At 34.5% G+C, this 25,445-nt stretch overlaps 1 protein-coding gene across 1 annotated transcript in view; it reads right to left on the bottom strand.

The window, feature by feature from the left end:
• Positions 1–5,087: 5,087 nt before the first annotated feature.
• The window catches only part of LOC149556495 (alkaline ceramidase TOD1-like), a 61,969-nt gene continuing 41,611 nt past the window's right edge, over positions 5,088–25,445 (bottom strand). Inside the window, exons 2-3 of the mRNA XM_089830815.1 lie at positions 5,663–6,418; positions 5,088–5,479 (exon numbers count right to left, since the gene is read on the bottom strand). Of these exons, the coding sequence (XP_089686941.1) occupies positions 5,136–5,479; positions 5,663–6,398 (1,080 nt within the window). The 5' untranslated portion in view covers positions 6,399–6,418 and the 3' untranslated portion in view covers positions 5,088–5,135. The remainder of the gene's footprint in view (positions 5,480–5,662; positions 6,419–25,445) is intronic.

The raw sequence follows: 25,445 nt of genomic DNA on the forward strand, positions 1-25,445 counted from the left end.
ACTGATGGTGCTTTGTTCCATCTTATAGTATTAACACAATACCATCATGTGGGAGAAGGCACATTTGATGACACATGTCTACAGTCATCTTGACTCATTCTACTTGTCGAAGCTGTTATCCCTATCTGAGGGGATAGTACATTTGTTTCTCTCTTTTGTCTTTGTATTCTGTACCAATTTAGTTCAGTGGCATTACTATTAACTACTACATGTGCAAAATAAGACAAGAAGGTTTACCTAGTAATTTTGTGATGATATTTCTCTCTCTAACACTAATGCAAGCTACTTTCATCATCCATGTCAAGCGGTACTTATTTTCTTTTTTTCCAATCATTGTTGCCTAATAAAGATCTACATCCATATGAAACATACATGTGGAGAAATGTTACATCATCTGGTTTTCAACTCTAATCATAAAATACTTCCTTTCAAGTCAGCTACTAATGGTGCCTCTTTCCATCTTATAGTATTAACACCATGCCTTTGTGTCGAAGAGGACACATGTGGTGGCACGTGTCTACAGTCAACTTGACTCATTCTACCTGTTGAAGTTGTTGTCTCTTTCTAAGGGGGACAATATAGTTGTTTTCTCTCTTTCATCTATGTAAGCTATATCGTTTTAGTTGGGTGGTATTACTATTAACTACTACAAATGCAAAATAAGAGGGGAATGTGTATCTAAGAATTTTGAGTCAATATTTCTCTCTTTGCCACTAATGCAAGGTACTTTCAGCATCTCTACAGAGTGGTACATTTTTTTATTTTTTCCAATCTCTTTTGTCTAGTAAAGTTTTACATTCACAAGAAACATACAATTTAGGTTCATTGTTGACATTTTTATCTTATCCATGCTCGTCACCTTCACCCACACCCAAAATCTCCTCCTTTGAGTCATAATCTTCAATAACATTATTATCAATAGAGGTTACATTGTAGTATTGATAAATTAATGTAATGAGGCTCTTATAGAAGGAAAGGCTTATTAATGATTTATCCCTAAAAATCTTGAATACTAGCATATGAGGAACAAATAAAATAGAAAGGAAAAGACACCTTCTCACCATGCCTAAAATTATTCAAAGCACAAAGTGATACCCATATACTCTAGTATATCTATCATTGATGCTAAAATACTACATAATAGCCATGACCAATTGCCTATGCGCCAACTTGATTTTCTTCAGTGTGTAGTAGTCTTATTAACTTTGAGCAATTCCTCCTTCTCTTCGCTTTCTTTGGGGAATCTTTTCACCTAAGAGTTAGTAAAATTTGTGTCCCTATTAAATTCCATTCCTTCCAAAGGAAGACAAATGATTTTAGTTGTGACCCCTTTGTCCACTTTCATTGACTTCCTACATATAGTGATTTTACAATCTTGCCAATCCTTGTTGAATAACTTAGTGATTGCATGGTTCTTCCCATGGATTCGTTGCAATATATATAGTATGTGATATTTTATATCCTTAAAGGAGATGTTGGATCATAGGTTTAGCATTAAAATCATCATAAACTAATGACTTCATCCTCTTCCTATCACCCCCCATGTTATTCCTCTGGACCCTTTCTAGATTTGGCAGTAAAATGTTAACCTAGAAACTAGCTCTATGTAAATTTTGAAATGAGAAAGTAACCCAAAAGGAAACAATGGTAAAATTTGATAAAGACATTCATCACCATAAAGCATACAAAGCCTTGTCATCATAAAGATCCATTTTGCTATCTGGAAACTACCTTTACTTACCATAATTAATTTCTCAGTTCATGTTATCATTCAAAAAGGTGGATATTTTTAAACCCACTTTACTATGGATTCTATCATAATTTAGGATGGCCTTCATATCACTATCAAAATCTAATTCACCCATCCACATTAGCAATGAGTTGGCTATAACACCCTTATTAGCAAGTGAATCTACCCTGAGGTTAACCTTCCAAAAAGCATGGGGTATAAAACACATAAAATGATTTAATAATATTATTAATTAGAAAATCAAATGCGTTATTGATAATCCAAAAATCCTTGTGTAATCCCTGAAGACATATTATGACATGTTTTTTAATCACCCTTTGACAATTTAGTCATTTTTCAAGAATAAAATCCTAATAAGCTACCATAGACTCAACAAGGTCATTGGTCTAGATTCCCAACAGAAGTGCCACTTCTACTAGGCATAGGTCATTTTCATCTTTAATCGCCCATGCAAACCTATCTTTCCATGTATTTCCTTTAGCTACCCCATCAAAATTAAAGTTAACCCAATTTGAAGGAGGATAGTTTCAAGTATAACACTCTCTAACACTTTCGATTAAACCACTAGAAATAAAAGGTTTAAGACTTCATTGTCGCATAATGCTTTGATCATGATCATTATTAGGAGGAAGAGGATCTCATAGATTTTGAATATTTTCACTAATTTATATATAAATATTTTCAAAGACAAAATCACTAGGGAGGGAAAAATATCTAAAACTTCAATTATTAATGTCCTTCCAAACTCCCTAAAGAAGATGAGAGAAGATAAAAGACCAAAGAACTCTGATAGTATTTTTTAAAGAATAAAAAAACCATTACATTTTTAAAAAATCTTGAATCCAACATAAAATCAACCCCTAAATAAAGGGACAATGAAGAGAAATAGGAGATTCAAAATCCCCATCTCCTAGAAAGTGATAACACCTATTTGGGAGAGAAAAACCTCTATGAAAAAGATTATTAGTGCTAAGAATCTTATTTTGAAGGAGGATCTAGAAGGAAATATTAATTTTTGGATTCATCTTGTGCACCTAAGCCTTTGACCAAAAAGGAGGGGGTCATAAGATGAGGACAGTTTTATGACAACAAATGTCATAAAAAAGGTACATGAGAGGGTCTCTTTCCAACTCAGTTTGTCTTCAACTTTAGGAAGTGCTAATTTGGAGGAAAAATAAAGTTGTGGAAAGTGAAGTTCATTATTAAATCTTTTTAGATCAACCCACTACTTGTCCATCCAATAATCAACAACATACATTCAAAATCTATCTTTTTTTTATGTGTGTGAGAGGAGAAGGAATCAATCTCACAAAGAGGAACCTCCAAAAGTTATTGATCTTCCTAGAAAATATTCTTGGCATTCAAAACATTAAATCAAATCAAAGACATTGAAGGAATGTCAAGGGAGTTAAGGAAGTTTTCCAATCATGGAGTAGAGCAGATGTATTTTATTTTCCAAATAGAGCTTCATTCTTTGTTCTGACCATGGATCCTCCAAATCTACTTAGCAAGAAGGGCTTTTTTGAGAGTTGTATCCTCTTAATCCCAAGCCCACTTCTTATAGACACTAGCCCAAGTGATAAGAGACATAGGTTTTTTTTCCTTCACTCTCGACCATAGGAATTTTTTTTGGATTTCTTAATAGCCTTCACAAACTTCAAAAGGATTTTAAATAGACTCAATGCATACACAAATAAGATTTGGAGACAGGACTACAAGGGTTGAACTTTTTCCACTTGACTCAACAAAGATCCTTTTTAGCTTGTTATTTTCCTATTAAACTTATCAACCAAAGAATTTCAAAAAGAATCTAGTGGTTTCAAGCACAAAGGAAGGCACGTATAAGTAGAGGGAAACTGGTTGAACTAACAACCCAAAATATTTACTATCTAAATATGCCTCTTTTCGAGCATGTTGATGAAGAAAAGTGAACTCTAGTCCAATTAATAAATTGTTCATAAGCTTGACTATAGCTACTCATAGTGTTCTTCGAAACTCTAGCTTCCATTATAGATGAGGATCTAATCAAAATGGCACGTAATCAACAAATTGTTGAAACAAAAACACCACGTTAGAAGATAAAGGATTAACACCCATTCTGTCATGATAATGAAAATGATAGGGGAGATAGGGTCTACCTATCTAAGCCTCGTAAAGGTTTTAGAAAAAGAGATGAGGAGCAATATTAATATTATTAATTATTAACTATTACTATTCAATAATGATAAAATTTATTTTAACATATCAAATATAATAGAGCATCATTCCGATTAAAAATAATAATAGTTGTTAGTTATAGAAACTTCAACACACTACATGTGGAGCCACATTGAATAATTATTTAAAGCCTAATCCAAAAAATCATCAAGTGTGCTACTAGCCAGCAAATAGGAAAGCAGTTTTAAAATACAAAATTTTTGCTAATCTGAAAAAGAATCATGTTTGACTCTTTTTTTATCTTTAATACATTTCGTAAGAGATTAAGAAACACAATTTGAAAATAGTGTCATTTAAGAATGCTAATATGCTCCTTGTGCATGGAGATCAGCGAATCTGGTAAATCTTTGACTTTCATAATCGAGAGAAAATTGAATTAACATGTCACATTTTGTGCGAATGGTCACAGAACTTTGGAAGCACAGCAACAGAGATTAAAATGAAGATAGGCTTCTGTAACAATGTTTCGGCGGGCTCATTTTAGCAGTTAATATTAATATTCTTTTGTTCCATGTTTAAAGGTTTATCAATCTTTCTTCTTCTAGTATATAAAATTTTTATCAATTTTAAAATTTTTGTGCTGATTTTCTAATTAAGTAAATGGTTTTTAAGAAGTATAGCTTGTGATTCTGTAATTACTATTTTTATGTTTTTATGTAATATTTCTAATTATTAGAAAATTAAGATGTTAGTTTTAATAGTCAATTTGCAAGTATTGTTAGACAATTAAAATTATATCAAAGATTTATGTTGATAATAATCTTACATTAACACATTCTTCATATTGTATTATAATGCCGATTGCTTAGATAAAAAAATTGTTCACATGTACTCTAATATAATTTTTTATGTTTATATCTACTCATCATTCTTATCTTTATAAACTTACACAATCATCTTTTACTTTGAGAACCTAGACCTCAAACTTAAATGCTACCAAAGTTCTCACCCATTTCATTTTCTGCACAAGGCAACTTGATATAGATTTTTAGTGATTCATTACTATATATTAACATTTAAAGTAATTCAATGCGCTAATAAGAGATCCCCTTTGTCTATGTCACCTGACTTTTGAATAGACCATCCATTTCACGTGTGACTTATTTTATCCAATAGTGACTTCAGCTGAAAATAGAAACTTCATCATTTGAGCTTGTTTTCATACAAATCAACGAGCAGGACTTACATCCCACATTGTGTTCAAGTAATTTTGACAGGCTGATCTTTGGCCCAAAGATGTAATAGGCTCCTGAAAATGGGCATCTGCTGAATTGTTGTTTACTATGCTTCCTTTCTTGACAAGAATATTATGACGATATTCAGAAGTGATTGAATTGAATACACCAACCTCAAACATACTAATCACAGGCTTTGGACTCATCATGTCTCGGACATATGCAAATGCAAGCTGATCTCTTGGGTTAAATGCCTCCAATTCATTGAATAACAGACATGAAAACATATTTGTTTCAATTTCATGCTTCCTTAATATCAATCCAGTGTCAGGAACATCTGAATTGAAACAAACGAAAAAACCCATATCAATGCAAACTACACTAAATATCAAAAGCAGATGAAGATGATACCAAATGTATGCAATTTCATATGACTTATATGATACAAAACATTCATGTTAAAAAATGTTATGAAAAAATGTTACACAATTAAATTCAAAAGAAATTGAGTGATACATACCACTATCAAAAGGTAGCTTTGAAGGATTCCATGGCTGCAAACCCTCTTTGCAATAGAACTCCATTTGATGAAGCACGGCCTTCTTATTCCATTTGTGCCATCTGACAGTAAAAATAGCTTCCTCCAAAGTATGAGTATTGTAAGGATGCTTTGCAATAGCCATGGTGGCATTTTTACTTATGAGAAGAGCATCCAAAATTGTCAATGGATCAACTACCAATTGAAGCTTGGCATCCACCCATATGCTATAAACACTGTTTGGGAAGAGCCTGTGAATCAGATGCTTTGGTATGATTCCATTCATTACAGAAGTGTTATAAGGCAAGCTTGTAACCAACACAATCCTCCATAACCCAATTTTGTAGGATTCATCTGGCCATATGTCACTGTGGGCTAGGGATTCAAGGGTTTCTTTATCTACAAACATGAAAAAACAAACACTTTGGGCTGTGATATTCTTTACATGTCTTGGCTGCTTGAGTTTATCATATGCTCCAAAAATGGCAGAAGCTACAACTACACCCCTGCAAGAATCCATAGCTTGCTGATCTTTACTAGAGACTTTGAATGCATGGTCTTGAGAACTTCGAAACCCACAAGATATTTCTTTAGACCCATCATATTGAAAAAATGATTTTCTTTCTTCAAAGCTCAGACTGCCCCCAAATGAATTGGTCTCTTTACTGTCAGTTGAATATATCACAGATGAATCATTCACTTTTCTTCCATTTTCCATATTCTTGAGAACATCTGTGGCTGGGATAGCAGATTGAAAGAAACATAAATATATATTGAAATCTATAAAATATACAACTTGAGAGAAAGAGTCTATCAGTTTGATTTTATGGAATCATGTGCAGAACAAGAAGAAGTGATTTTAAAATATGGGTAATCGAGATTCTATGACTTAATGGGCAAAACAAGAACACCATGTTTAACAACAATATGGGTGATGAAGATTTCATGAATTCAGGGGCAAAACAAGACTAAGATGTTTGAACAATATGGGTGATCAAGATTTTATGAATACATAGACAAAACAAGAAGAAAATGTTTTAACAATATTGATCAAGAATTTATGAATTCATTAGCAAAACAAGAACAACGTGTCTTAACAATATGGGTGATCAAGGATTTGTGGGCAAAACAGGTAGAAAATGTTTGAACAGTGTAGATGATCAAGATTTCATGAATTAATGGGCAAAACAAGAAGAAATGTTTTAACAATATGGATGATCAAGATTTTATGAATTAATGGTCAAAACAAGAACAAAATATGTTATAGCAGTGTGGGTAGTTTAGATTTTACCTGGTCTACGAGATAAAATGATACAAGAGGAATTTCCTTGGCGCTGTCTGTACTTTTCTGGTCCATAAGATTGAGGATACAAAAACACGGGATATGATATCTCAGCCTCAAGATCTGCTTCAAAATTGATATTTTGGCATTTGTAGAAATTGTAGCTCTTCAGAATGCAAAGAAATGATAGGATTAATAATAGGAAGAGAATGATTTTACAGTTAAGCATCTTTCTTCGCTTTGTTATGCGTTAGTTTCTCTGATTGTTGTTATCCGTAGGCGGAGAACACACTTCAAATGTGGAAGGCTTCATATCTTTCTCCGCGAATATAATATTTCCTTTATGTAGATTCACCAATCTTTAGTTCCAATAGCAAAAAGGACAGGCTAATAAATGTTCTTTCTAATTTTTTAAGTTGTTCAATTCTAAATTATATGGTATTTAACAAAATTTTTAATATGTATTTAAAAAATTCCCATAGGCCTATTTTAAAAATTCCCATAGGCCTTGTAATCAAACTAGTGATTAAAATTTCTTGATTTTTCAATACAGAAATTAGATTTTTGACCTAGAAGTTGCAAGCCAAAAATTGCAAATTCTTCCCGTTAATTATTTACAATCAGTTTCTATCTCACTCTATTTTTAACTCTAGCTTTGATATTTATTAGTTCCACTTTTAACTATTGCTTTTCTTTTTTCTATTTATTAATTGTGATCTCGATCTCTATTCATTTAATTTTGATTTTTAAAATTGATTTAGATTTTAGCTTTTAAATTATTTTAATTTAATTTTTTATATTAGTTTAATTTTTCTTTAAATATTATTTTTTAGTTTCTATAATTTATTTAGTCAATAGCATAATAAATAATATTTATTAATCTATTTAAAAGATTTTAGTAAATATTATGTTATTTAAATTGAAAATTATTAATAATCTAATTTGTTCACATAAGATTATATTTTAAATATCTACTTTATTTTCTTTTCTTATTTATTTAAAAAATAAGTACTTGTGATCTCTATATTAGCATATGTTGTGATCTTTATTTATTTAACTTTTGATTTTTTAAATTGATTTAGGCTTTAGTTCTTAAATTATCTTTTATATTAGTTTAGTTTTTCCTTTGAATATTATTTTTTCAATTTCTATAATTTATTTAGTTGATAGAATATTTGTTAGAAACATCATTTTTCCATATTATTTTTTGTATTTCTCTTATTAATTTTTCGTAATAGACTTTTTGATGATTTTTTAAAATGATTTTTTTCATATTTGATAAATTTAATTTAATTGTAAATCTTCAAATTATTGAAAATGTAAACAATATTCAAATTTCCTAAATATTGTAAATTTTATATCTATGTTTTAATCTTCAACTTTTTTCGTTTTTTTTTTCATTTTTTTCTTCTTCTTTTTTGTTTTTTTAAAAAGGAAGGGTAAAAATATATTCAAAGTAAAACCAAGTTACAAAACAAAGGCTAAAGGCCCAAATCAACACTACATACTCCTGTCGTCCAGTAACAACTACTCAAGGATCTCATAATATTTAGAAGGTAACTCATCCCTACCACTAATATCCCATCTACCCACATTCTTTGAAGCCTACTTTGCCAAACAATCTGCCACTCTGTTCCGTTCGCGAGGGACATGACAAAAGGAGATAGAATCCAAGGAGCTACAAAGGCTAAGAATTTGTCTAGCCAAAGAGGCTAGATGCCAACTAACATCCTCCAACTTCTAGGTATTCAGCATATCCACTACAATTTGGGAGTCAGACTCACAGATGATCTTCTTCCACCCTAAAGAACAACTGCACTCAATAGCAACCTTAATAGCTAGGACCTCCATTATATTATTAGAATGTTGACCCTTGTAAATAGAGAAGAGAAAAACCACTCCACCATCATTGCCTCTACCTATAGCCCCAATACCAGCATGACCAGGGTTCCCCCGAGAATAGCCATTTGTATTTGATCTTCAAGATCCTAGTCAGGGGAGGAGACCATCTCCCATCCCGACAAACCCATTGCTTAACATGGCTAGGTCTTTTAACAAGAAAGCATCCCCGACTGTTGTCCCCCAGGTTCAAGTTCCTCACAATAACTTGATCCCCAAGATCTATAGTAACAAACATATCACACTTTGCATAAATAGTCTCCTAGAGTCTATGAAGAATCCTTTTCTACACTTGAAAACTTCCTAGTTTGGAGTCGCAAAAAAATCTACAGTTCCTTTCTAGCCAAAGATTCCAGAGAATGAAGATCGAACCAACCATCCAAGAAACCTGCAAGAAAGGAGTCCTCACTAGAGGTCTACCCAAGCTACCCTAGAAATCAATAAGAGAGGAAGCATGAATACAGCCATGACACCAAGCCTCCCACCATCTATGCCATATCTCTCTCGAAAAAGGGCAGAGAAAAAACAAGTGGGAAGCACACTCCTCATCATGCAAACAAAGGAAGCAAATAGAAGGTCCCTCAAAACCTCGTTTGTGAAGATTCTCCCAAGTGAGGCATTTCTTTTGAGCCAACAGCCATAAGAAAAAGTTACATTTGGGCCATGAAAAGTTACTCCAAGACTTCTTCCACCAAGGCACTTCAACTAGGCCATGTAAGTTCCTGTCAAGTGTAGCATAGCCTTGAGCCATAGTAAATTTACCTTTTGGACTAGGACTCCAAGCCAAGTTGTCCCTCCCATTAAGGGAGCTACAAAGCTTGTTCTCCAAAACTTTAGAAAGAAGGGCATGATCCTCATCAGATCCACCATCTAGCCACTCCTGAGAATCCTTCCAGCAAGTCACCTCAACCGGACCCAGGTGTTTGACAGTCTTAAAATGCTCTACCTTAAGCCATCCAGCATTAGTAAAAGCATGGGAAAGGGGGTGAAGCTGGGGAAAGCTAGAAAGAATGGGAGGGTGGCCATCCCAAGAGTCCTGCCAAAACAGATCATCTGAGCCTCTGTTACAGATCTAGAAGAGACCCACCTTAACAAGTTGGGCTCCCTTCTTAAGAGTATCCCAAATACAGGAGCCTTTACCCACCAAAGGAAGTCATGGCACATTAGAGCAATACGCACCAAGAAAGTACTTATGGGTTAGAATCTTGGCCCAATCGTGATCTTGATTGTTGCATCATTTCCAATACAACTTGGCAGCCAGAGCCATGACAACAAGAGCCATCGATCTAAGCCCAAGGCCACCAGCATGTTTCGGCCTACACACAGACTCCCACTTGACCAGGCTCCACTTTGAGGATAGAAGGCTACCAGACCAAAGGAATTTTTGAGATAACGCATCAAAGTCCCTCATAAAATTAGAGGGGGGAACCTGAACATAGCACCTATAAATGGGGAGAGACTGCACATTAGTCTTTAGTAGAACCACTCTCCCAGCAGAAGATAACTATCTATAGGTCCAGTGACTAACCTTCCTCCTAAATTTATCCAAAATCTCTTGCCAGTAGTCCCTTTGCTAAGCACCCAAAGATAAAGGGACCCTGAGGTACATCAAAGGAAGAGAGCCAATTTGAAATCTAAGGATTCTAGCAATCCTGTTCTGAATAAGCTGAGGAGTATTAAAGAAATAAATAGAAGACTTATCATCATTAATTTTCTGACTTGAGGCTTTCAAATAGGTATCCAAAGCTTTCCTGATATTCACTGCCTCCTTAATTCTATCCATGCCCAACAATCCAGTATCATCTACAAACTAAAGATGAGAGTAGGAAGGCCGATCATTTTTCCAGCTCCACCCTTGGATAAGACCCTGTCGTACCTAAGATTTTAGAAATCTACCAAGGCCCTCTGCCATGATAATGAACAAGTAGGGGGAAAGAGGGTCTCCTTGCCAAAGTCCCCGAGAGGCACCAAAAAAATCTGAAGGTTCTCCATTAATAAGAACTGAGAAGGAAGACGAGGATACACAACTAAGAACCCACTGCACCCACTCCTCAGCAAACCCAAAAGCCAAAAGAATATTATGAAGGAAATCCCAACTCACCCGATCTTAAGCTTTGGCCATATCCAATTTAATGAACATGGCTTTCTCCGTAGAAGTAGCCATAGAGTGGACCGCCTCCATTGCTATCACAACATCATCCAAAAATTTTCTACCATCAACAAAGCCACCCTATTCGGCAAAGATCAAAGAACCAAGAAGTGGCTTGAGTCTCTTAGGAATCAATTTGGAGATGATCTTGTAGATAACATTACATAATGTTATAGGCCTAAATTTATCTAGTTGATTAGCCTCTTCCTTCTTAGGTATGAGAGCCAGGAAGGTAGAGTTCAAAGACTTCAATATCTGTTTATTCCTATGTGATTCCTGGACCACATATAGGAGATCATACTTTATTATCTCCCAGAATTCGTAGAAAAACTCAATCGAAAACCCATCTGGGCTAGGGGCCTTACCTTTCTTCACATTAAACACAATTTTCTCCAATTTTGGTAACAAGATAGGGCTCAAGAGAGCGTTATTCGTCTCTACAAAGACAAGGTGGGGGATACAATCCAAGATGGCCCGCTCCTTGGTCCTAGCAGAAAGATCCTCCTGAGTAAAAAGGTTAGTGAAATAATTGATTGCTTCCCTAGAAATATCTTCACAAGAGAAGATCTGAGCTCCACCAGTTAAAACAAGAGAAGAGAAAAAGTTCCCTTGCCTGTGGGCCTTAACAAAGTTGTGAAAGAAAGTAGTGTTCTTGTCCCCCTCCTGAAGCCAATCAACACGAGATTTCTACTTCCAGTAAATCTCCTCCTGAAGCTCCCATTCTTCCAAATCCTTAAGAGCCAAGGACTCAGTTGTACTCAGCTCAGAGCTCAACCCATGGTCACGAATCTGGCAGGTAATATTATCCATCTTGGTCTGAGCAGCAATCTTCTGAGCATGTAGATTCCCAAAGTATTGTTTATTCCATCTCTTAAGTCTAAACTTCATGTGTTGAAGCCTCTTACTAAAAGTAAACATGGTCATACCATGGACAGGCTTCCCCTCATACCACCAATCAAAAATAAGTTCTAGTAGAGATAAGTCTCTTAACCACATCAGCTAGAATTTGAAAGAGGGATTTTTTGTGGCTCTGTAAGAGGAGATGAAAAGCCTAATAGGCTAGTGGTCAGAGCCCCTCCAATCAAGAATTTTAGAACTAGTGATCCACCTATTGTTCATCCAATAGCAAGAAACCAAGAATCTATCAAGCCTTTCTAAGATAGCCTCGCCACCATTTCTTTAGTTATTCCATGTAAAGACACCATTGGTTGGCTTCACATCAATGAGATTCAAGGAGCTAATCATATCCTTGAGCAGATTTGAAGACTGGTCCATCCTGGCAAGTCCTCCTCATTTTTCATCCAAGCTAGAAACAACATTAAAATCTCTAGCCATAATCCATGGGAGATATGGGTCCAAGGACTGGATAAATCCAATATGAACCCATAACTGGGACTTTCTTGAGAAATCAATAGGAGCATAAATATTGGATAAAAGAAACCTTTCTCCAGTCTTGAAACTAGAGGCAACCAAAGAAATGGAGGATCGACTGGAAAGCCACCATAAGGGGGAAACTTTCCTTGGGTTCTAGAAGAAAGCCACCCCCCCCCCCCCCCCCCTGGGGCCAAATCCGCGAAGCATAATTAGCCAAACCATCCATTGAAAGCTTAGTTTCCTGAATAAAGACCACATTAGGAGACTGAGACTCAATTATTCTGCAAACAGCCTTTTGTCTAGGGATGTTGTTCAACCCCCTTACATTCCATGACAGAACAATCATTTATGAGGTTGGGAGAAATGAGAATCAATGGGTTTCACAGACCCAAACTCAACCAAATTTTCACCCATTATCTTCACTTTCTCTTAATCAATCTTCCTACCACTCTTTGAAGTTTTTTCTGAAGGCCCCTTTTTGAAAGATTTCTATTGAATGCCTAAAACAGGAGGGGTCTTAATACACTTTACAGAATCAAAGGTCCCCTTAGGCATAAGGGAATCAGGAGCCACCAAGACTGAGCCCTTTGAACCCTGTGACCCTCAAAGGTCTGCAATATCCTGAATAAGAGGAGGCAAATCAATATCCAATTGTCCAGCCTATTGATCTCTTGAAGATAGAATTTGATCCCCCTTCTGCAACTGGATTTTCAAGCTGACCTGAGTCCCCTGAAGCCAGCTCAATTAGGTTATCTTCCTCTTGGACCAAATCCCCAAGGGCATCAAACCTATTAAAGGTGTCATCAGCCCGTTTGTCCATCCAGGTTCTCTTCTTACCCTTGCCATTATTATAGGATTTAACCTGAATAAATCCCTCGCTATCAACAGGTCCATTAGAAATAGGGGCCTTTCCTTTGTCCACCCGAGGGGGACCAAGGACAACCAAGGAGGGAGACTTATTCTTGGGACATCTGCGATGTAAATGGCCATATTCATGGAAAATTCTACATCTGAATGGAAGGGTCTCGTAATCTAGCTGTTGGATCTAGGAAGATGATCTCGTACAAATCTCCATAGAATTTGCCAATGGATTATTTAAATCAACTTCTACGCAAATTTGGGCAAAAGAAATTACCTTACAATCTTGAGTCTGAGTAGCCAAACCCATAGGTCTTCCAAGAAGCATAGAGATTGAATGAAGAATATCTTCCCTCCATAATTCTAAAGGAAGCCTTGGTAAGAAGACCCACACCAGAACTTGCAAGGGATCTCCTCAGCAGAGTTGAAACCCATGTGCAAAGGTTTGATGAAGAGCCCCACCTATTAAAGAAATAGGGGCCTCCTTCAAAAGCCTTATTTATGTCCGACATGCTTGAAAAGATAACCAGGAAGTAATTATTGGCCGCTAGCAAAATCTCCATGTCTCCTTCTAGATTCCACACTTGATGTGCCCAAGAGTCCAACACTGGAAAAGAGAGGCGAAGGCCCAAAAATTTGCAAATGAGAGCATGATTGCACCAGTAATCAACATCTTCTAAAACTTGTGCTGGTTGAATAACGAAAACTAGTTAATCCTCGGATCTCTGCAAACACCCATTAACTTTTCTTAATTGAACCATCCCTTTTGGAGAGGGATCCCCTTCTCATAGCAAGGGTTTTCCAGTCAGATCCTTATCGTTGGCATGCATTAGAGACGACAGCTCACCCATCTCCATATCTTCGAATAAAATTTGAGAAGAGGCTATGCCTCGATCCCCCATACAGATGAACCAAGATTCAGCACCAGGAGAGCCAAAGACGAGGCTAGAGCCCCACAATATCCAAAACCCCATAGGCCCCCCCACTGAGATCACACCAAGAGCGGGTCTCACAAAGAAAGAAGCCCCTCACAGCAGGAAAATGGAGAAAATGTTGTGCCGCCTGGCCCCCACCAGTCAAAAGAAACGAACACCCTCCACAAAGAGTAGTCGACTGCCCCAAAGGCCTGGACACCCTAGGCAAGCACAAAAAAATCTAAGTCATGCAAGCCTTAGCATGAACCAGAACCTCACATGCCGTCGACCTCCATTCTCCCATCTGCCATTGCCAAAATCTTTAGGGAGCACAAGATTAAAGAATTTAATAAAGTGGAATTTTTTATTTTCATTTCTTAAAAACTTATATTTACATTATTTAATGTTCCTTCTATATTTTTCTCTTAAATCTCATCTCCTTCGACGCATGTACAAAAGCATGCAACTGCTAGTATGTTTTAGTTTCTATAATTTATTTAGTCAATAGAATATTTGTTAGAGAGGACGTATTTTTTCATTATTTTTTTAATTTCTCTTATTAATTTTTCATAATATATTTTGTGGTGGAATTTTTTAAAATAATTATTTTTTTCATATTTGATAAATTAAATTTAAATAAATAAAATTTAGTAATCTATTTAAAACATTTTAGTAAATATTATGTTATTTAAAATGAAAATTATTAATAATCTAATTTGTTCACATAAGAGTATATTTTAAATCTCCACTTTTAACTATTATTTTTCCTTTCTTATTTATTTAAAAAATAATTACTTGTGATCTCACATTACCTCATGTTGTGATATCTATTTATTTAACTTTTAATTTTTAAAATTGATTTAGGTTTTAATTTTTAATTTATTTTTTACATTAGTTTAGTTTTTTCTTTAAATATTTTTAATTAGTTTCTATAATTTACTTAGTCAATAGAATATTTGTTAGAACTTTTTTTTTTTGTATTTCTCTTATTAATTTTTCATTATAGATGTTTTGAAGTTTCTTTATATAATTATTTTTCCATATTTTGATAAATTGAATTTTTAAAAATAATATTTATTAATCTATCTAAAATATTTTAATAAATATTATGTTATTTAAATTAAAAATTATTAATAATCTATTTTTTTCACATAAGATTTATTTTTAAAAATAATTTTATTATCGAGCACCTATCAGCTTATCGTTGCAAGTACAAAAGTCTGCAACTACTAGTATTATATAACTATTAAGAAAACTAAATTAGAGCTATCTATTGGACAAAACAATTAGGGACCATATTAACCACCCAAATTTCAAGAACATGTTAGGATATATAATAATGTTTAAGTGGAGTGAATAAATTTGTTTATTTGAATAAATTATGCACAACAAATCTAAAACTATTTTTATTTCAACATACATTAAACTAATACCAACCCTTTTGATTTTTTTTTAAATTCTAGAATTTAATTTTTTCCAACTTTTAAATTGTTTTCAATATTTTTTTTGATATCCAAAACTTTATGGTAAAATTTTAACATACTATCATTGATTTATTTTAACAATTTTAATTATATATTTTTTACTACTTAAATTCATTTATCTTTGTCCAATAATTTTTACATATTTACACAACATCGTGTTGATTTAAATATTATAATGCCACTTTTCTTAATAATCAAATTTATTCAATATATTTTAACATCATTAGTTATATTTTTTAAGTCAAACTTTTGTAGGTGACTATAGCTTTTGTAGATGAATAACGAATGGTTATATATTGAGGCACTCTATAAATTAAATAGGACATAATTTTTCCCAGTAAAAAAATATATAAATCAATTTGAAAATTATATAAAATAAATGAATATTAAAAAATATTTTTTGTAAAAAATATTTTTTTATTTTTTCTTCAAAGTTTATAAGAAAAATTAGTATCAAAAAATTGTCTTCTTCTTTTTTTTTTATCAGTAAATAGCCGAAGCCTAGATTAATTATTATTATTTATTAGAATTAATTATTATTATATGTTAATATTTTTTCTTTCTCAAAAAAATGGTCAGATTTGGCAATCGCATGAAAAAAGCAGAGCAGACATTTGAAGAATCTCGAAACTTGCAAGGAACGAAATATGTTGTGAAAATTACGAATAGATTCTCCCTGCTAGCAAAGAATGAAGATGTTCAGGAACATAAGAGGCATCCTAGCAAGTCGATACCCCATTTAAAAGTAGCTCATGAAAGATGGCCGAAGCCAAGAAATTTACAAGCCAATACCTTTCAATCTGCACCAAGTTTCGATGGATATCTTCAGCCTCAATCATTTTTCACCATAGAAAGCTTGAATGATCAATTCAAGGTGTTCGACCTCACCAAATATGCTCTTCCCAAGCCTATCAATTTGCCTTCTTTGGAAACTGATAAGTTTGGTCTTTCCAGTTCTCTTCATCCCTATACCGCTAGTATGATTGAATCTCAAGACAAATCTTTGCTCCTCTATCTCCCACCTCATCGAAGATCTACAAAGAAGGTTTACAAGGATACCTTAAACTCTCAAAGGAAGATAGTTCATAATGTTAAACCTATCCACGAAGAAAATTCCATCTACATTTATAATGAAGAGATTGAAGCAGCATGGAGCGAATGTTAAGAAATGGGGTTTTTCGTGGTATGGACTGGCCCTAGCAAAGATTTGTTCTTTCTCTCAAACTAGTTAGAGGAAATCTATCATGACCAGGTAAGTATCTCTTGCTTTTTAGATAAAACCCTTTACTTGCAATGTATGAGTGAAAAAATTTAAAAAGAGTTTGTCAATGTATTGGATTGTTTCTTCAACGGGCATATTGTTAAATTTGTTGATTGGTGTCCAAATTTTAGGTTAGATGGGATATATTTTAGGTGCCCTAAATGGTTCAATATTCTAGCTTTACCACCAGAATTGAAACAAAAAGAGCAAATCACTAAAGGGGTAGATAGATCCTTGGCAGAAGAAGTGCCAAAATTTCTAAACAAAGACATCAGTTTGGACTTTGAAGTGGATAATGGAAGTTCAAAAGATAAGGATCTAGATATATTATCTGAAGAGTTACTCTAGGTGTTCAGTTGGGACAATATTGACAATAGCTCAATGGCCTAGAAGGAGGAATTAATCCAAAAAATCTTTAAATTAGGAGGAGATAATTATTTGACTGAAGATTTAAGAAGAGATTTAATAAAAATTGAGATTGAGGACAATTTGGGGGGGCAGTTTTTGATAGGTGAGAATGGGACAGAGCATGAGGACAGAGGAAACAAAAGAGATAATAGGGAAGGTATAGATGAGGAACATCCAAACATAATTCACCAGATCATTAGTGAACTCGAGTATGAAGAACAGGAAAGGAAAAGTGGATTAGTAGCTTCAGTTGTTCATAATGAATTAGCTAAGTTTGAGCACCTTGGGATACAGATGAACCAAGAAGGTTTGAGTTCACCAAAATATGGCACAATAAAAGGAAAAAGAGGTAGGAAATCCTTGAAGGAACTCAAAGAAGCGGAGGGATTGTGCAGAGAATAGAGGAAGATAGATCAGTTAATGAATGTTGGGAAGCGAAAGTGCCTTCCCAAGGAAGCATGAGGATCACACGCTAGGGGCCTAAATGCCTTTAGCAAGAAAAGGTTACTAAAGAAAAATCTTAAAACCTTTGACTCAGATATTATTCTACTACAAGAAACCAAGCTAAGTAAAGCAAAAGGCACCAAGTTAAATAAGATGTTAGGTTTTTGGGATTCCAACTTCTAAGAATTAGAGGGGGCTGCAGGAGGTCTAGGTCTAATTTGGAACCTTAGGAAAATAGTCAGTCATTGTTTGATATCTAGGCCTAATTGGACAAGTGCAAGTATTTAGAGTCTTAAGTCTAATCTACAGTTGATTCTAATTAATATTTATAGTCCCATTAACATAGTAGGGAAAAGAGTAGTTTGGGATGAGATTAGTTCTTTTATTTTTCAATTTAGGGATAAAGCCTATTTAATAGGAGGTGACTTCAATACTATTTTAAATCTAGAAGAAAAGATAGGTGATATTCAACACCTATCTCAAACATCGTTAGATTTTAAAGCTTGGACAGACAAGCATAACATGATTGACATTCCATCAACTAATGGTATTTTTACATGGAATAATAGAAGAAAGGATTTTGCATACATAGCTGAGAAATTAGATAGGTTTTTTATAATAGGTAATACATATGAGTATAATTTAAATTTCCAATCCACCATTCTACCCATCGTTGGGTCTGACGACTACCCAATTTGCTTTGAACTCAGTGTCCCCACAAAACCTATTACAAACCTATTTAAATGCGAAAAGATGTGGTTTCAAGATCCTAAATTCATTAGGAACATTAGAGAATGGTGGAAGCTAGATAAATTTGAATATTCCAAGATGTTCATTTTTGTATCTAAACTTAAAATGCTGAAAGAAAGGATACTTAGATGGAATAAAGATCATTTTAATAACATTTTTAAAGAAAAAATGGAGATAGAAGATAAACTGAAAGATCTAAACATAGAAATTATTAAGAATGGCATGAATAATGATAGCTTTCTTCTAGAAAAAGAACTTCTCGTGAAATAAGAAGACATTCTTTCCAAAGAAGAAATTTTTTAGAGATAGAAATCGTGAAAAAACTGGCTAGAAGAAGGAGATTGAAATATGAAATTCTTCCATAACTCCACTCTATATAATAGATCAACAAGTAAAATTACCAATGTTAAAAACAATTCGGGTATTCGAATTGAAAACCCAAAAGAAATTGCAGGTATATTCGTATCACATTTTTAGAAACTACTGAATAATTATGAAGGAACGAATAGAGAGGCTCAAGCTAAGATGCTTAGAGTTATCCCCAAGTTAATATTTCCAAAAGAGAATAAGTCTTTAATTAAACCTATTTCATTAGAATAAGTGAGAGTGATAGTTTTTTGTATGAATCCAGACAAATCGCCAAGTCCAAATGGATTTCAAACCTTCTTTTTCCAAAAATGCTGGGATATTATTGGGGAGGACCTATGGAAATCCATAGAAGCCTCAAGAAATGGAGGAGCACTACTAGGGGAAATCAACTTCTCCTTTATCACTTTGATCCCCAAAAAGGATGAGCCTGAGGACCCACGGAACTTCTGGCCTATTGCGTTATGCAACATAATTTATAAGATTTTCTCTAAGATTCTAGCAAATAGACTAAAAGGAGTATTGGCAAAGCTAATCTCTACAGAAAAAACAAGATTTGTCCCATGTAGATCCATTCTAGATGGTATCCTAACAATCCAAGAGACCATTCATTCTGCATCGAAAAATAGAGAAGCATGCATGTTCATGAAATTGGATATACAAAAAGCATATGATATGGTTGATTGGCACTTTTTATGCAAGGTCCTCGAAGCCTTTGGCTTCACTCATCAATAGATAAATCTAGTTTTTAAATTTATCTCTACCCCCAAAATCTTTGTTCTCATCAATGGATCGCCTGAAGGCTTCTTCGAAATACCAAGAGGTTTAAGACAAGGAGACCCATTATCCCCTTCCCTATTTATTATCATGGTGGAAGCTTTTGGGAGAGCAATTTCTAAAGCATACCACAATCAATAAATCTCAGGGATCACTGTGGCTAGCAATATGCTGAGTATCATGCATCAACAATACGCAAATGACATGATACTGCTTGGAAAAAGTCAATTTCTGAAGCCTTGGGTTTCAAGGCCATCATTAAGTCATATATGGATGCCTCGGGATAGAAAGTGAATGAAAAAAAATCGGAGATATATTTTCTACATATTAAACCTAAGATGGGAGATCATATTTGCAAAGTTATGGGTTATAAAAGAGGTCAGTTTCCATGCAAATATCTAGGAATTGAACTAAAGAAGGGCTTAAAATCAAGTAAGATTTGGAACATCACAATGGACAAGCTAGATGCGAGGATTGGAAGCTAGAAAGATAAATGGCTGACTAAAGTAGGGAAGATCACTAAGATTAGTTCAGTCCTCTCTGCAATTCCAACCTTCTCTCTTTCTTGTTTGCCTCTCCCTAAGAGTTCTCTTCTAAAATTTGAAACCAAATTGCACAATTTTCTATGGAAGAATTGTGTTGAAGATAAAAAGTTAGAAATCATCAAATGGGAAAACATATGCAAACCCAAGGATTTGGGGGGATTAGGGATTAAAAATCTACACTGGCACAATGAAGCTTTAGTTGCAAAACTCATTTGCCATTTTTATAAAGAGCATGAGAAAAAGTGGGCTAAGATATATTATCACAAATACCTCAATCTAAAGGATCCTCTGTCAATATTTGGAATGATCAATTTACCCAACGGATCAGAAAGATGGAATTTTATGACTAAATATCAACCTTTAATTAGAAACTTTCTCACTTGGGATTTGGGCCTAGGCAACAAAGCCTTATTTTGGGATGATTCTTGGGATGGCCTTCCCCCAATTTTGGCCAGTCCCCTTCCTAAGGTCCTCAAGGAGAAATCGGTCTCTCTATGGGGGGATAAAGTGGGTAATAATAAGACTAAAATTTCTTTGGAAGGTACCCAACAGTGGGTTTGGAAATCAATGGAAGGGTTGGGGTTAGACACTCTATCTAGAGAGGCTTATGAGAAGATTTTGTCCACCAAGAATATTAAGCAAGTAGAAAGGCAAGATGATCTAATTTGGGTTGCCTCAAACAACGGAAGATATGTGTGAAAAATGGATATCAGGCCTTGATCCATTCTCATAGATGGAGTAAAATTGAAATCCCCCTCAAAAATTTTTGGGATTTAGCATGTCTTTCAAAGGCAGGCTTCTTTTTATGGTTAGCTTCCCAAAATAGAATCTTGACAGCTAACAGATTAGCTAAATTTGGTATTCTAGGTCCTTCTAGGTGTGTTCTTTGTAAACAGAACTGCAAGGACATGGAACATCTGTTATATAGATGCCCCTTTGCCCAGGCCTATTGGGATTGGCTTAGAAACAAGTTAGGATGGTCTTCTCCAATGTGAGAATCCTTTACGAACTTCCTTAAGGCCTAGCCCACAGGCATGTGCAAATGAGTATATGGTAAACTTTGGAATTTATGCCCCTATATTGTGGCTTGAGAAATATGGAAGGAGAGAAATAGCCGCATTTTTCAAGAAGATGAGTTAAAATTAGATGAGCTCCTACTAAAGTTATAAGCTTTTATAGTGGAAGTGATGAACTTCCACCTCAAGAAATCCATGAAAGAGAAAGGCTCTTTCACGATTTGGGATAGCAAAATGAAGAAGTACTAGTCTAACTTGATTAATCCTCCCCTAGTTTACCTAAACAAGAGTAAGGATTAAAGGAATAGTTGTAGATGGGCTCCACCTCACTCGAATGGTTCAAACTCAATTTTGATGGGGCTACTCAAGATAACCTTAAGGTGGAAGGAATAGGTTGTATCATCAATAATGATGCAAGTAAGTGGGTAGCAAAGAAAGCCTCATCCATTATGCCTAACTCGAACAGCCTAGCAGAGCTAGAGGATCTGGGAAAGGGGTTGCATTTATGTCTTAAATTAGGTTTGAATAGGGTTATCATTAAAGGTGACTCACAGATGATCCTAAATGCGGTGAGGAAGCGTGCTACCCTCAATTGGGTCTTAAACTTCAAATTATGTGAAGTTCTTAGTCTTATAGATCAATTTGAGGAAGTTCAAATATGCCATATTTCTCGAAAAGGAAATTAGAAAGTGGATGGTTTAGCCAACCATGGAGCTGATGGGGTAAATATTCTAATCTAAAATGATGATCTACCTTGTCCTAAGTGAGTTTAGCTTTAGTCTCTTCCCTCTCCCCACCATGGGCTAATATGCTTAATTTTTTCATTCTTATCTTATAATCTTAGGCCGATTAATTAGGTTTCGATCTTAATTTGTTGAAAGTCTCCATTGGTATAGGTTTAGCATGTTTCTATGATTGGATCGAATGTGGTTATAAACCCATCAGTTCCCTCCTATCTCGCCATCATTAATAATGGTGACATTCCATCGAAAGTTACTTGTTCTCTAAGTCACGGGTTGAATACAGCTTTTGGGATTTCCTCATGAATAGGAAGGCTTTCGTCAAACGAATGAGGTCACGATAGGCAGAGTTCTAGAGAATTCCCCTATTGTTATATAGTTGTCATTTTCTTTGCACTCTAGCTGATAGTGATTGGTGAATATGGATTCAAATGTTTATGTATTCCACATTACCGAATCTCGAACAATGGCATTTTGTGGGAACATCAAACTGGAATAGTGGAATAGGATTTTTATTCCTGTGGACAACATGGCAAGAATTGTAGTTAGCAAAGAAATTAGGGAAGGGGTCTTCAACTACTAGTTCACTTGGAGAACCAATAGTGACATCATTGGTTCATTCATTGGATGTTTGGCAAGGGAAAAAGTGAATTCTAAGGATTCTATTCGTCTCTGCCAAAGCATCTTCAACCCCACATGGAGGAAAGGGCTAGAGCAAGTGGTTTACAATATTGATGAAAAACTAAGGATCCCACTGCCTAGAAAATATATGGATTTCCCACTAGGTTCTCCAAAATTGAGGGTCATTTTCTATCGGTCATCTTTAATTGTTTGAGAGAACTACGCCTTCTACAAGGAGTGGCCCAAAATGGAAGCAAGTATTCAGTTCCTCCTACGTTGGAGGGGTATAGTGGAGGATGAAAGTAGAGACTGGTTAGTCGACTATCTGAAAGTAGTTAATGGTTATATTTAGCTAAGGGTGTCCTTTGAAGATCTTGAAGCCCTAGATTTTTGCACACCAAATGCGGAAAAAACTAGTAGGAAAAATTCAATTTTGAATTTCCCCCCAATTACCAGGCTAAGAATCCAAATGACATCTCTGACATTATCATGGTTTACAAGAAATAAGATTTGTTTTTAGGTTTAGATATATTTAGTAGTATGTAAGAGTCAGTCATAGGTGTCTAGGGCTGGCATTTTTGGTATAGCCTCATGCCCAGTTTTGGTTTGTATCGGAAGATGATTATATATGCATTTGGTAGCACTAAGTTGGTAGGTTGTATATAGCTTTTTACTATCATAGATTTTAGATAACATGAATGCTTTTGGATAATGTAAAGCAACTATTTATATGGTTATATATAAATAGCAATGGTTATTATGGTATGAAACTCCTTATGTTGGTTTTTTGTTTCGTGTAACTGCTTCGAGAATTAGTTTGCAGAGAATGGTTTTATCTGTAGCTAGAGCAGGTCAAGTTTTGGTTGGTAGCTTCATAATTAATTTCTATTTTATGGCAATTATATGGACGCAAGGCAAGAGTATGGCTTTCCTTAATTCTGGTTAACGATCTTGTTTACTCAATTGTAGAGGTGTTAAAGCTAGACTTCAGTATTAAATTTGTACTTAGCTATAGAATTTGTGATTTTTATGCATTGGAATCTTTCCATTATGAGGGTCTCTATTAAGGCTATGTGGTTGATCTTTGTAGCTCATTCGAGTCTCCACTCTTTTAATTCATTAATTCCAGGATGATAGGAGTAAGATGTCTTCTATATGGACTTTCTAATTTAATTAACTTAGGGTAGAATTTTGTTTTGTGATAGATTATTGTATGGAGTGAGAGGATTTCCTGAAGAGTAAGTTGAGGGGTTGATTGAGCTAGATTAAGTTTAGATAGCTCTTACTCGATTCGAGAGCTTCTATTGGTATTGGTTGATTTGTTTAAGCTCTATAATTTTGTTGTATCTTGATTTAATAGTGTGCTACGGTGTTGCTATCATTAGACAATAGAATGTTTATCTCAATTTTAGATTATAAGGTTTCTATTAGCTGGTTTTGTTATCTTGATTTGATTAGTCTAATTATAAAGAGGTATGTGGATAGTTTGATTCCCTCCCTGCTTTAATCTGTACATGTAATTATGCCTTTGTTTGTCCTTGATGGTAAGATTAGGTTATGTGGTATCATTAAAGGTTAAGGCTAGGTTTAGTTGGTATAATATCTTGGTAGTTTTTGGAGTCTTCTTTAGGCTAGTCTTGTCTTAGTTTTATGCTATCTTTTATGGATGGTTTTTTATTTAGAGCATTTTTCCCCATTATGTTGGTAAATATTTAACATCTATTTTAGCATTTAGTATATCTTGGTAATCTCGTAAGGTGACTTTATCTATGTTTTTATTATTGTTATCTAACCATGTTGATTGATAAGTCAAAAGGAGGGTTAATTACTCTGATCTAGAGGTTTGCAAGCACATTGGTGGTTCCTGACTCCAATTTATGTGGATCTTGATAATTGTATTCTTTAATTGTAGCCATTCGAATGGTAATTGTCAGGGGTATGCCCCTTATTATGATGTAATTACAATGATGCATTCAATAGAATAGGATCTCACTGGGGTATGCCCCTTTTAAGATGTAACTATATTAGGACATTTGTCCTGGGCTAGACTAGAAGTTTTCTTCTCTGTTCTTTCCTACTAGTGCCCGTTTGAATGGAGAAAAGTTGATATAACTTATTTATTCAAATTAATAAAATTAATCAAGGCCTTTGGCTGTTTACCAATTATTATTATTTTAAATAATTATTATTATTATATGTTAAGCGAAGGTAGATTCGAACCCAAAACCTCCCACGTGAGAGGCTCGCAAGTTACTGTTGCGTTGTAGGCTTTTGCCTGTCAAAAAATTGTCTTCTTATTATTAAAAAACCATAAAAATATAATTAGATGTTCTAGTGAATATAAATATCTAAAATCACTTCAATATTTTACATGATCTTTTTAATTTACAATTTAATTCTTAATCTTAATCTTAAATTGACATTTGTAATATAAACTTTAAGTTATTATTATTTTATAATGGGAAAGAGAGCTTCCGCAATGACCTACATAATTCCACTTATAAAAATTAATTAAGCTCCTTCACTTCTTGTCATTGTAGGTTTAAAATGGTTTTATTAACATTTAACTATGCTTTTTCTTTTTCATCACCTCTACATTAATTTAAAATAATATTAAAAATTATTACTATGCCTCTAACAAGGTACTGAAAGATATTTTGCTTGTTTTCTCATCCAATCCTTGTGCTATGATCTTTGTGATGGTGGTGTGCCACACACGAGTATGTGTGCGTACATTTTTCAAGTGACTTGAGAGGCCCAATCGTTCGTGGCACTTACGGGAGTTATGATCTTTGGTGTTGTGTTGGGAATATGCATGCCTACATGAACTCATCGTTGGATGAGCATGGGTAGGGTAGGGTAGCATATGGAAGGGGC

Source organism: Cupressus sempervirens, chromosome 5, assembly GCF_028749045.1.
Source record: "Cupressus sempervirens isolate cs-2001-9-10 chromosome 5, ASM2874904v1, whole genome shotgun sequence".
Taxonomy (NCBI): Eukaryota; Viridiplantae; Streptophyta; class Pinopsida; order Cupressales; family Cupressaceae; genus Cupressus; species Cupressus sempervirens.